At 50.3% G+C, this 13,204-nt stretch overlaps 1 protein-coding gene across 2 annotated transcripts in view; it reads right to left on the bottom strand.

The window, feature by feature from the left end:
• The window catches only part of GALNT14 (polypeptide N-acetylgalactosaminyltransferase 14), a 205,447-nt gene extending 192,545 nt beyond the window's left edge, over positions 1-12,902 (bottom strand). Inside the window, exon 1 of one of the 2 annotated variants that reach the window (XM_038561198.1) lies at positions 12,713-12,891. In XM_038561198.1, the coding sequence (XP_038417126.1) occupies positions 12,713-12,841 (129 nt within the window). In that variant the 5' untranslated portion in view covers positions 12,842-12,891. Of the gene's footprint in view, positions 1-12,712 lie in introns of both variants that reach the window. The other variant, XM_038561199.1, reaches the window with a different exon arrangement.
• Between the last annotated feature and the right edge of the window lie 302 nt (positions 12,903-13,204).

Below are 13,204 nucleotides of genomic sequence, written 5' to 3' on the forward strand. Positions count from 1 at the left end.
ACATGGGCTCCAGAATCACCCAGACCTGTCTTAGCTCTGCCATTTACTAGCTCTCCTGATTTGAGCAAGTTATTGGAACTTGAATCTCAAGACCCTCATTAGCAAAATAAGGCTAATCAATGTCATCCACAGGTAATATTTATAAGAGAACATTTTCACAACCTGTATGGTTCAGGCACTGTGTAATCAGAAGGGTGCCAGCCTTAAACTCCCAGCATGACTGTACTGACAGACACCAGCTAAATCTCAGCCTGCTGACCTCATAGGGTGGTAATTAATGAATGACTTACTATAGATAAAGCACTTAGCGTTTCTCCCAAAAGATAGTCACACACCCCTCTCTCCTCAGAATACTCTCCTTCCTGCAAAGACTCCTGGCATATGATGATGGTCATAAGGATGTCAAATGGTGGTCAATCTCTAGCACTTGAGAAAGGACACCTGACAGTCACTTGCATCACTTACCGAGGTTATAGCCAGAGCTGCCCCTTGGCTCTTGCTGGAGACAGCATCTCTCTCCAGGCAACTCAGGAAGCTCCCAAAGGCTCTTTCAGATGGTCCTACCCATGAAACTCATAGCCACCCTCGGTGGGAAGACAGCTGAAATCTCACACTGCTAGGGACACACATTCAACTTGCTTGTAGAAAGTAGAAAGATGGCCAAGGTGGGGAGGGGAGAAGAGGTGCTGGCACCTGAAACACCCAAATGTCCATCCCATCCTCCTTGAACCCAGGATAACAAGCACCAAATCTTAAAGTGCCACAAAAAACAACCACCACCACCACCAACCATGTCATATCTTTGGCAATTAACTCCAGCATTGAGCTCACAGGGAAAGCTCTACAATCCCTTATCCCTCATAAGATGCTGTCCCCTTGGAAGAGATCTAGATGTTGCTCCGGAATAGCCCGACTTTTTCCCTGGAAAGACCTCCCACACTTCAGGGTATGACACGTGGCACTCACTACATAGCAGCTCTCCCGACCCTCCCCTACCTTTGAGTCTGGAAGGAAACAAGAAAATGACCAGATTACAGCTCAATAAACAAATATGTTTAAGATGACTGGAGGAAATTGGAAGTCTTGGCCCCAAAAGAGAAGAAAGGAAATTGCACATTATAAAAAGGAATATGCATTTACAGTAGAAAATATAAGTGCAGCTTATTCACGGTACTAATAGCAGGTATTTGTTTTTGGTGCTAATAATCTAATTAGCAGTCAATCCAATGCATCCTTTATCATCAGCTGATCCATAATTACTGCTCCATGCTGAGTATTTTCCCGGCACACGATAGCTTTCAACTCCTCAGCACAAACAACCAAATAATTGGTGCTATTATGCTGGATAAGAAACTCCTCCTCTCCGAGGGATGATATTGGGAGTGGTTAGCTATCCACCAGGGCCTCTGCATTTTCCCATCTGTTGATCACTTCTCACTGTCCCCTCTCCAATCAGTCTTGAGGTGTGCCTAAAGCACACCGTACCATTCATATGAATGTGATACCTTGCAGACATCCTTTTTTAAAGTTCAACCCTGGGACCAGAAACACTCCCAGTCATCTGCAGGAGGGAAGTGTTTATAAGGATGTCAAATGGTGGCAAAAGCACAATATATTTCTCTTTGGAAATGCTGTAAAGTTTTCTCTTTGAATGTTGTTATAAAATGACTTGTCCTAGAAGAGCTAGCTTCTGACAGACATGAAACTACTGCACCAATAGCTTCTGGTCGAAACAAGATGTGTACAATGCCCAGAAGCAGAACAAAGGCTGCTCAAAGGGCTACTGGCTAAGGTCAATATCTATTGGAGTCTTCACTTCCAAGAGAGCACATCTGGTGTGAGTGTGACTGTGTAGGGAGAGATGGAAGCATGGCCTCAACAAGGGAAAAAGAGTAGGCTCAGGGGCCAGACAGGTCCCATCTGGAATCCAGCTCCTCACTTCTGAGCTGCAGGACTTGAGGAAAGTCACTTAACTTTCCAAGTCTTGAGGTTTCTCATCTGAAAAACAAAGTGAATAGTCCCCACTGCACAGGGCTGTTATGAGGAATGGGTGACTTGACACACAAAGCACCGGGCATGTACTAGAGGCTCAGACTGTTAGTTCCTTGCTTTTATCCGAAATACCAAACAAAACAAAACAAAACAAAACAAAAAAAGAGCTGTTTCCTGAAGCTAATAGCTTGTGCCACATAATTCCATTCTCTGGATTTAAGCCTCCATCTCTTACCTGGAAGCATAGGTAGAGTTCACAGCTACAGCAGCCAACCTCCTCCTCAAGGTTCCCACTGTCCTGAAGGCCCCGCAACCATGAGCACTCTCCAGGAATCCTCCCCATCTTCCTATGATCCAGGAACTAAGGGGTTAACACTCAGCACATACTTTGGTTGGCTGGTGCCCAACCATGCCAGTTGTTAAATGTTTCCCCAATGATAAAAGGGAGTAAGATTTGGGAAACTGGAAAGACATATCAAGACCTTTCTCCAGAGACAGTCTTATCCAGGAAACAGGAACCAGTAGCTATAAAAAGAACAAAAGCTACTATGTTCTGACCCCCAAATGAGGTGCTAAAATCTAAGTCAGAAGCCACACACACAGTTCAGATTTTTTTTTTGACTTTTCATTGAAGTGAAATACACACATAGAAAAGAGTATGCATTGGATGAATTTTCACAAAGTGAACACATCGAGTAACTAACACCCTGAGCAAGAAACTGAACAGAACCAGTCCTTTCCAAATGTCCCCTGCCTCCTTTTAAAAAAAAAAAAAAAAAAAAAAAAAAAGATTTTAAGGGAGATCCCTGGGTGGCTCAGCAGTTTAGCTCCTGCCTTTGGCCCAGGGCGTGATCCTGGAGTCCCGGGATCAAGTCCCACGTCAGGCTCCCTGCATGGAGCCTGCTTCTCCTTCTGCCTGTGTCTCTGCCTCTCTCTGTGTATGTCTCATGAATAAATAAAAAAGATATTAAGATCTTATTTATTTATTTGAGAGAGAGCAAGCACAGAGGGTAGGGGAGGGGGAGAAGCAGACTCCCCGGTGAGCAGGGAGCCCACACAGGGCTCCATCCCAGGGCCCGGAGATCACGACCTGAGCAGACACTTAACAGACTGAGCCACTCAGGTGCCCCTCCCCTGACTCCTCCTTGTGACTGACTGGAACCAAGAGTCCCCATGAAATTGACTTCTAACATCATAGATTAGTTTTGCCTGTTTTCGTACTTTATATAAATAGAATCCCACTGTCAAATCTGGCCTGCCCGCCACCTATTTTAGCACACCCTGCAAACTAAGAATGCAGTTTACACGTATAAATATTTGAAAATACGTAATCCTAAAGGGAGAATATTTCACGAGATGTGAAAAATATATGGAATTCAAATTTCAGTGTCTATAAATAAAGTTTTATTGGGACACAGCCACACTCATTTATTTATATATACTGTCACTCTACAATAGCACTATCGAGTAGATACAGCAGAAACTGTATAACCTGAAGAAGAAGGAGAAGAAGAAGAAGAAGAAAAAGAAGAAGAAGAAGAAGAAGAAGAAATAATAATAATAATAATAATAATAATAATAATAATACTATCTGGCCCTTTCCAGAAAAAGTTTACCGACTCCTATTCTAGTGCATAATGCTCATTGAAATACAAATTCGCTTCTCTTGGGCTTATAGCTAGGAGTGAAACTGCAGGGACACAGGTATGTACTATGTTCAGCTTTAACAGACACTACCAAGAAGACTTCCAAAAATATACCCTCAGTTTTAGGAGAAAAGCTGAAACCTGGAGCGGAAACCATAATGTCAGTTTTAAGAGAGGCTGGGAGAAATTACAGGGAGTGATCTCATCCAGAATTGAGCAAATATGATTAGAAAATCATTAGGGCCTCCGAGTGGAGAGGGAAAATACCAAGAGTTACTAGGCTTACACTTCTTTTTGCTCTTACTCCACACACGGTCTTTAAAAATACAGTTCCCTTTAATGTTGCCATGCTCTATGGAAATTGACAGCAGTGAAAAAGTCATGTGTCTGCTTGGGATCTTGGAGTAGACACTGACTTTGTCATTCAGGCCACATAAGAGCACCACGATGAGCCCTGCGGTAGTTAATCCGAATTGCAGCTAAAATATCCAGGAAGACATTAGCAGTTCCTGATTTTATCCTTTCCTAAGTTGAAACATGCACATGGGCAGCAACTATAACTCACACCCATCCTCCCAAGCAGCCACAAAGAAGCTGAGTCCTGTGCTGGGTCCAGCCAGCAGCCCAGCTACAGGTCAAGGTCAGTCATCCAGGGTCTTCACAGCTGAACAGCATGACACAGGCAGGGCGCCCTCTGTCTTTGAGATGGAGGTTCCGGTGATGCCACTGATCTCCTAAAGGCACTTCCCTGGAGTCATCCCCCGCCACACACCTGCCTCACATTTCAAGTAGGACGTTTTCAGTTCTTTCAAATGACATTTTTCCTCTTAGAGGGGAATTGCTTCTGATTGTTTAAGGACCACATTCATCATGAAAGGGATTCAAATCAACGGTGTCTGTCTTAATTGCACAATCCTGTTGACTTCTGAGACAGCAGCCTCGTGAATGACAGCAGAGCCTCATTTCTTGCTGTCAACCTCCCCAGCTAAACCAGGAGGGGCCTGGCTGGTGAGTGTGGGCTCACCGGTATGAGGACGGAGCCACTTCCCACAGCAGAAGGCAGCATCCTGTGGAACAATCCTGTAGGGCCTGTGGGCGTGTTACACCTGGCCCATCCTGGAAGAAAACCCGAAGTCCTCCTGGCCCTCCAGTGGCCTTCTTGAGATGGGCTCTCTGGTGCCCCTAAAGCCCACTTCTCAGTTCCCTACTGCATGCAGAAAAGCAACGCTGGTGTTTAAGAGGTCAGGAGTCATTTCTCAGCAAGAGCATTAACTTTTTGTCCATGTGAAACCATACATATGATATACACATCCATAAAACAGATTTCATTTCTCCCCAGAAAGGGAAGCTAACCAGAACTTGAGCATGGCCAGAATAGAAAGAGGACGAGCTTTAGAGTCAAAAGAGTGAGTTCAAGGCCATTTACTGGTCGGGGATGCTTGCCAGAGTCTCTTCCCCCTTCCAATCTCGTCTTCATCATACTCGAGAAAGTGAGAGTAATAATAATAACTTCCACTTCATGTGGTTGCAGGAAAGATCAAATGAGGTATGTGTGAACACAAACGCTGTGTAAACCATAAAACATCACAGGAAGTGGTGGAGGAAAGGAGCTACCACTTAACGTCCTGTTCCTGATCCACCGTTAATTAATCAAGTCTTTGAGGCAGTTCCTCTGCCGATGAAGACCCCAGCCCCACGGTAAGGACCTCAGTCAATTCAGCACCCAGCTGGCAGCCATCAATTGGCCATCTATTAACAGCCAATTATCTGGGCAGCTTAATTAATCTGTGCACCACGTGCTCCGATCTCCCCGAGATCCTAGAAAACAATGAGCCTGATATATAGGTGCCAGCTAATTTTTCAATGGCCATCAAGGAATTTGGCGTGCATTATGCCTGTGTGTTGCAGCTGCGAGTGATGGGCGCATAAATATTGATTGGACCAGTCTCTCTGTGGCTTGGCGGGGCCGGGGGTGGGGGCTAGGGGAGTAATGAATGACTAGGGTGTTCTCAAGGAACAAGAGGAGCTACATAAATCTTCAGTCCCGACCACGGGGAAGAAAATCCTAATTTCTAAACCTTAGTGAGACAAGGAAGAGAGGCAGGGAGCCCTCTTTGGAGAGAGCTTGTCAAGATGGGGCGGTCACACCCTTTCTATAGATGCTCTCCTGGCCCCGAATGAGATGCAAATTGGGTTTAAACAGCCGGGATCATTAGGAAGGAGGCAGCTGGGTGGCTGTTCTCTTCATCTGGGAATTCAAACCCAATGGCAGGAACATGTGAGCGCGCCGCTCTCTCCTGCATTTCCTTGAAAGATCTCTGTAGTGCTTACAGTTAAGAAGACAAGTGACATGAGGAGAATTTAATTATTTTTTTAAGTGCCTAATCTTGTCTCTGCGAACGGTAAGCGGGAGAGACGCGGTACTTGGAAGCGGCAGCGTGCAGGAGGCAGTGGGGGAGCGGGCTCCCCGGTTCCTGCGGAGCAGGGCATCCGAGCCCGACGGGCAGGGCAGCCCCTTCCCTCCGGCCTTACGGACCCCGCAGGCCGCTCCTGACCCCGGCTGCAGCCTGCAGGGAAGTCCCGGGCTCCTGTCCCCCAAGCCCCCCACCTCTCCCTGGGGCTCCCAGCCCAGGGTCCCGGGTCTCCGTGCTCCAGACCCCACCAGCTCTCCAGGAGACGCAAAGATGGGGACGGAGAACGTGGTGGAGGGGAGAGCTGCTGGGGAGACAGGCGCAGGAGGACAGAGGACCCCCACTCACAGCAGGAGACCCCCTCCCCTCTCCCCCCTCAGCTTCCTGGCGCTCATTAGGCCCTGTGACGGCAGCAGCTGCTGCCAAATGCAAAGGCTGCTGCCCCAGAAGGTCACATCAGGCCATTTATTCTGAAATACCAAAATACCAGAGCCAGCAGATTTCAGGAGCTTCTGCAGAATTCCCCCGGGCACCCGAGTACCGTGTGTGTTCCTCCAGAGCCCAGAGGGGTTCTTTCTTAATCAGCTCAACATCTGAGGACTCAGAGACTGATTTATTTTTTGGTTAATCTAGCGTTTCTGGTAAAATAATTAAAAGATAAGTAAGAGACACGGAGTATCTGTGGCATAATTATTTATAGCCACGAGGTCTCACTTGGGCGTGATCTGCAGGTCACCCAAATCGATGGAGACTGCTGGTGGGGCCAGTGGGAGACGGACGCGGGGCCACAGCACGCCCCCACCCCCCATCTCACAGCTGGGGAGACTGGGGCCCAGGGGAAGGCCCCTGAGTTACCTCTGGCTCTGCCAACGGGCTGCAGGTGAACAAGGAAGGCCAGAGGGTGACGCTGCACCCACTGCAGGCTGGGGAGCTCCCAGGGGAGGGAGCGAGTCTCTGAGGCAGTTGGGGGGCACCGCAGCCAGTGGCAGAGTCAGCAGCCACCAGTGGCAGAGTCAGCAGCCACCGGAGAGGACGGCGACGGCGGGCACAGCCACGCTCACTCCCCCGGCAGATGGGGAGTCCGTGACGTGGGGCTCCGGGGTGGAATGTGCCAAAGCCACGGCAGGGTGCAGGGTTCACAGACTGGCCCGGAGAGGCGAGCGGGGATGTGCCCCTCCTCCCTAATTCAGATGCTTTTCCAGAAGTGCCACCGGGACTTTGAGATGCTCTGGATGAGGGACAAAACCGTACACGTTGGACAGTAAACAAGGACACGGCAACACGTTTCTTCAAATGTGCCTGATAAGGGATAAGAGTGTTCTGGAAATCTGGGATGGAAAGCTGTGGGAGAGGATGCAGGAAAGGAGGTAGACGAGAGGGCCGGGAACCAGGCCTGTGTGGAGACCCGGGGCCTTGGCGTCAGCCACCGCAGCCTCATTCTGTCCCTGGGCCGTTTACAAACGACCTGCCCTGCGGAAATTAACACTTTTAAATGATACAAACACAGCAGCAACCTTGAAAAAGGATAGTCTCTTGACAGGCTGGGGAGGCTCTTGACAGGGACGTTAATTTCTCTTTCCTTCTTGATTTTGCCCCTTGGTTTTCTCGGATTTGAGCAGGATCGTTCTGTGCCTCCAGAACATCTGAGACAGGGATTCCCGGTCTTTGTTTCTAAAAGGAGGAGGCCACTCAGGGGAACAAGGGTTCAGGGAGACAGCTCCCGAGAGTGACTCAAAGGGAGTCCCTCAGAACAGATCCATAGGTCTGAGAACAGGGCCTCCCGCCTGGCCCTGCAGGGGTGTGCTGGCTGGGAAAGCAAGCTGGGACATGGGTACCACCCAGGGCAGGCCAAAAACCAACCAAGATGGAGAGATGATTCTCACCCACCTAAAGGCCCAGGTTTTGGGGGTGGGGGGAGAGCTCAAGGTTAAAAAAAAAATGTAGCTTCTTGTGATCCACAAAACAAAGACATGCCATTTCTTGGACACCTGACGTTCCAACCTACTACTTTCATATTTCCCATTCTCTTACAGCAACCCCTGCTGGACCACAAGGCAACACTACCCTCCACCTGCTCTGAGAACCGCCGCAGAGGCAAAAACAGCCCAGCGCAGGACACAGGTACCAGCACACAGGAGTGGATGAATGGGCCAACATTCATCTGACAGTGGGCTCCTTGTGTTCTTGCCAGAATCAAAATTCCCTGGACAGAGTCCAATATGCATGCACTGAGTATCAGCAGATTAATAGGGTCTCTCTAAAATTCATGATTTTTTTCTAATGGGAGAAATGATCTACTAAATGGGGAATAAAATAACAGTGTCATATACTCAAGGTATTTGCGGTATGCAAATATTACAGAAAGACAAGCTCTTTTCTGATAGTGTTTGCTATATTTCTAGTAGAGCACAAATACATCTACATGGGCCCGAGGCACTTTATTCAAAGCCTTTACATTTCCAATACCTTCCTCAAAAAGTACCCTCAAGCCTCAAATTCTTTTGCTTTTACTAAGCCCTAAGCCCCTGGACTAAATTTAGTTTCTTGGAAGTAAGAGACAAATTTGCTGCTTTTTTTTTTTTTTAATTCTGTCAGTTATTGTATAATTCTCCAAATGGCAAACAAACGATATTGGAAAGAAGAAATGAAAACATTTTTCAGGTATTTATAGTGGTACAGTATTTATCACTAAAATACAGTTTGAATTAAGACACCAAACTTGTTATATGATTTTCAATTAGGAATTAGAGCTCTGCAGAATTTGGGGGTGGGGGACCTGGTAAAAGAATCCAATCAACATTAAAAAGTCAAACTTAAAGAAATCTTTACTTGAGCTATTAATAGAACCAGCCCTTCTTGGAACTAAAAAAAAAAAAAAAAAAAAAAAAATCCAATTAATTTCCTTAAACCAGGAGTGCAGCATGCCTTCTCTACATCAGTTGGATTGTGACAAGGCATAGGTTTTATTTTATTATCAGGCCCACTTTGGAGATCCCATCACTAGGTGAATGAGGATGCTTTTCAATGCTGGGTGGGAAGGCAAGGAAGGACCCAGGAACTAGAGCCTGTAGCAGACCCCAGGGAAGGTGACTTGCTGCATGGAATCTATACAGAGGGCTCCCTGGCCCAGGAACCCCGGCCATAGTCTCCAGTCCCTCCACCAATTCCCTGACTTCTCTAAATGGTTTTAAGGGAAGATGAGCCCACTGCTCGTGCTTTGGAAAATAAGCTCACCCCCTCCATCACAGTGGGAAGGTGCCTGGGCGAGATTAAAAACTTCCCTAAGGCTTCGACATGCCCAAGGCAGGAGCTCCCCCCACCAGCCCCCCCGCACAAGGAATGAACATTTCCTAGGAAAAGCTGGGGTAGTGAACTCACTCCAACTGAGTTTTTTCCCCTACAATAGACAAATGTTCCATCTGAATCCCTACCACTGAGGCAACAATCAGCCCTGGCAAGGATTCCTAAATCAGTGGTGCTTCAACCACTGGATGCAACCCTCCCCATCGGGGTGCAAAGAAGCCTCCTCTGCCCCAGATGACCTCCTCCAAGGGCAGAGCACAATTTCCCTCCAAGGTGGTTCCCTCACAAATTACAACATCCTCTGCCTTCCCTGGAGCTCTCCAAAGGCAAGTGTCTAGGGATGAGCCATGGAAACGCTGGAGAGTAGGTTGGGAAGCACAGGCTGTAAATATCCCTAGCCTTACCCCATCAGCCACAAGTGCAGACCCAGGCAGTCCACATAGCATGGCGGCATGGAAGGAGCCTGTCCCAAAATGACCCTATTCCATTCTGATCCCTGATGCTGCCACTTAGTAATAACCTTGTTATCTTGGGCCAATTGTAGAACTTCATCATTCAGTCTCAACTGCATAAAAGTATGATCTGCCCTATATCAAGTGAGCCAATATGCCATGAAATAGAGTTTGTGAATTTGTAAAGCACTACACAAATGCTAGCTACTGTTATTTCACCTGAGTGCACATGCTCACACGAGCTCGGTCCTGGAAGAACTCAAGAAGAATGAAATAATCCGGCCATATTTACATGGGGCCAACCAAACCACAAAAAAATCAACACACTTGGTATTCTTCATCTAGCTCCAAATGATACCCATCAATAGGCCGCTTCAGACTCACATGCAACACTTGTAAAGACAGTGATTCTAGAACCTTCTCCCAAACCCACTGAATCATAATCACTGCAATAAACCCAAAACTTGTATGTTAAATGAGCTCTCCAGGGGATCCTGACGTGCAGTCAGGTTTGGGAACCAGCTGCAGTCCTCTGGACAGGATGTGCAAATTTCCAAAATAGATCAGTCCCAGCAATAAAACTGTTCTGGCGCCAAGAAGGACTCTTTGTCTCTCCATCTCTTTCCTAGATACATGTACCAGACACAAATACACACAACACATAGATGTGGACACACAAGGTCATACACCCAGGGTGAAAAACAGAAAGGAGAAATACACTAAGAAGGGGGCCTGATAATAAAAGGTATCAAGATTTTAATTGTGCTTCGAAAGAATACAGGAAATGGGAAGAAGAAATAAGATGTTCAGACAAAAAGCAAAGGGTCAAAACTAGAAGACCCCCTCTTCCATGCCTGCACCCACTATGCCCAGAATTCCACTATTAGACCACTCCCCCAATCCCATCCACTATGCATTTATTTATAATTCTGACTCAACCAGGAATCCGTGAAAGCCTTCCCAGCTCCCTGCAAAGGGGCACGGACACAGTATCCTCATCACAACAGGACACAGTATCCTCATCACAACAGCCCCCAAACCTAGCACAGAGCCTGCTAGCTGTACTCAATAACTGTGTGTCCAGCACACACCAGGTAAGGATGAGAGACAAAGTGCACAAAGAGGGATACAGATTTCTTGTCCCAGCTCCCTGGTGTAAACTAAGAATAAGTAAGCATACGGTAATGAGGTTCAAGGTAATGAGGTTCAAGGCAAAATGGAGAGAGTTCACGTCCCTGCAGGCATCATTAACTGCATCACAAGGAGCAGAACCACCCCAGGGAGAAAGAAGAAAAGCTCTCCAGATCTCCCTGCAGGTGCAGGTGTGAGGTGAGGAAATTGACCCAGTGCTCCAAAGGCTGCTTGAAGTCACCAGTCTGATCCCATCACTCCCCTGCTTACTAACCGCCCCCTCAGGGCCCCTAGCACCCACAAGGTCCTAGCCAATCTGACCCTTATATACCTGCCCTCAACCTCATTCCTGTCATCAGCCATGTGGTTTACGCTCAAATTATGCCAAACTCACACAACCTGCTGTGTCATTCCTCTCAGCCTGTTCGGTACAGTTAACCTCTACCTGGAATGCCCTCCCTACCTCCTGGCAAAACTACTGTTCATCTTTCTCAACTCAGTTCTGTTACATCCTCCTCCTCCAGGAAGTCGCCAGGCTCCCATGACACCCAGAGCACTGAGCCCCGTTGGCCCTCAGCGAACTGCATGGTCCTGGCCCATTCCTGAGCAAATCCCCTACCTCCAGAGAGCCAATTCTGCATCTCTGGACCCACAGCACCTAGCGCATTGCTTGTGGAACCCAACTGGGCATTAGCAAGATTCCAGAAGACTTAGCTAAAAGGGGATCTGAGAGACACCTTGATATAGTGGAAAGATTCTGAATATCAGAGGTCTGAGTTCCAGAGGGATCTAAGGCAAGGTACAAAGACTGAACCTGTTTCTTAATCTACAAAATTAGGATACCACCCAACTTATAAAATTACTTAGGAAGAAGCACCCACTGTGTGCCTGGCACAAAGCGGGTCCTCTGTGCTACACTTCCCGGGGAGACTCCCCTCTCTCCCCCTTCTGCCCCTTTTTTGGCCTCCTGCTTCAAACCACAACCTCCTCCAAGGGCTTTTTCCCAGTTCACAAATGTTGCCTGGCTGTCCTCCTTCTGGGTCCCAGGGCCGGGTCTGCGGAAGAGGAGACGCAGGAATGGGGGCTCTGAATTAAAGGAAGGAGTGAGTCTGGAGGGAGAACCTTGTGGCTGCGCTTGGGCAGGAGTTGGAAAAGCCGCTTAGATCCTCATTTGCCCCAACTCCCCACCGACACCAAGACGTCTGCTTGAGGAGCCGGTGCTCCTCAGCGGCGTTCAGGGCGCATTCAACGTCCCACGCAGCTGAAGAGCTCGGGGACAACTGGGAAGCAGGGGTGGCGACAGGCCGGCGCCCACCCCGCCCCGCCCCGGCAGCAGGCGCGCGGGAGGCGGCACCGCGCTCGCCCGTGATGCACAGGCGCGGCGCACCCCGGGCCTCCGGCCTCCCCTGGTCGGGCCTGGCAGCCGCGGGAGGAAGCAGGTCAGCGCCGCGGCCGGACTCCTCGCGGGCGCCAGCCCCGGCCCCCGCCCCCCCGCCGCCCGCGGCGTGCCCCGACCCGCCGGCCGACACCCCTGCGCGGCTGGTGGGCGGCGCCCCTGCGCCCCGGGACCCCCGCGCCTGCCCAAGTTCGGCGCCCCGCTCCGCCCGCTCCCACGCCCCGCTCCGTGGGTCCCCTGGGTGCCCCGGGCCCCTCTGCACCCAGAAGCGTCGGTCCGTGGCCGCACCCGGCGCCCCGCCACCTGCTCGCGGCACCCGGACCCCCGCCCCGGCTTCCCGGGGCTGCGCGCACTCCCGCAAGCCGCCGCCCGGGCCCGTACCTTGGGGGTCTGCACTTCGGGTCCCGGCGGCACCTCCAACTTCTTCTTGGTCACCCAGAAGAACAGCAGCACGGTGATCCAGAGCACCCCGAAGATCGGCAGCGCCAAGCGGCGAGTCAGGCGCCGCATGGTCCCGTTCGCCGGGTCGTCTCCGCGGCGCCGCGCCCCGGGGGCACCCCCTGGCGGCCAGGGTCTGCGGGGCAGGAGCGCGGGAGAGCGGCGGCCCCGGGGTCCGGGCGCGCGGGCGGCGAGGAGCGGCTGGGCGCCCCGCGCTCGGGAGGGAGGCGAGCAGGGGCGCGGAGGCGAGGCGAGGCGAGGCGAGGCGGGGCGGGCGGGGGGGGCGGCGAAGGGCGGCCGAGCCGGACACCCGCGCGCGCCGGGGAAGCGCAGTGGCCGCCGAGATGCTCCCCGCGCCGCCGCCGCCGCCGCTGCCTCGCCCGCCGCCGCCTCGCCCGCCGCCGCCGCGGGGAAACGGACTCGAGCTGCGGGGAG

This window comes from Canis lupus, chromosome 17, assembly GCF_011100685.1.
Source record: "Canis lupus familiaris isolate Mischka breed German Shepherd chromosome 17, alternate assembly UU_Cfam_GSD_1.0, whole genome shotgun sequence".
NCBI lineage: Eukaryota > Metazoa > Chordata > Mammalia > Carnivora > Canidae > Canis > Canis lupus.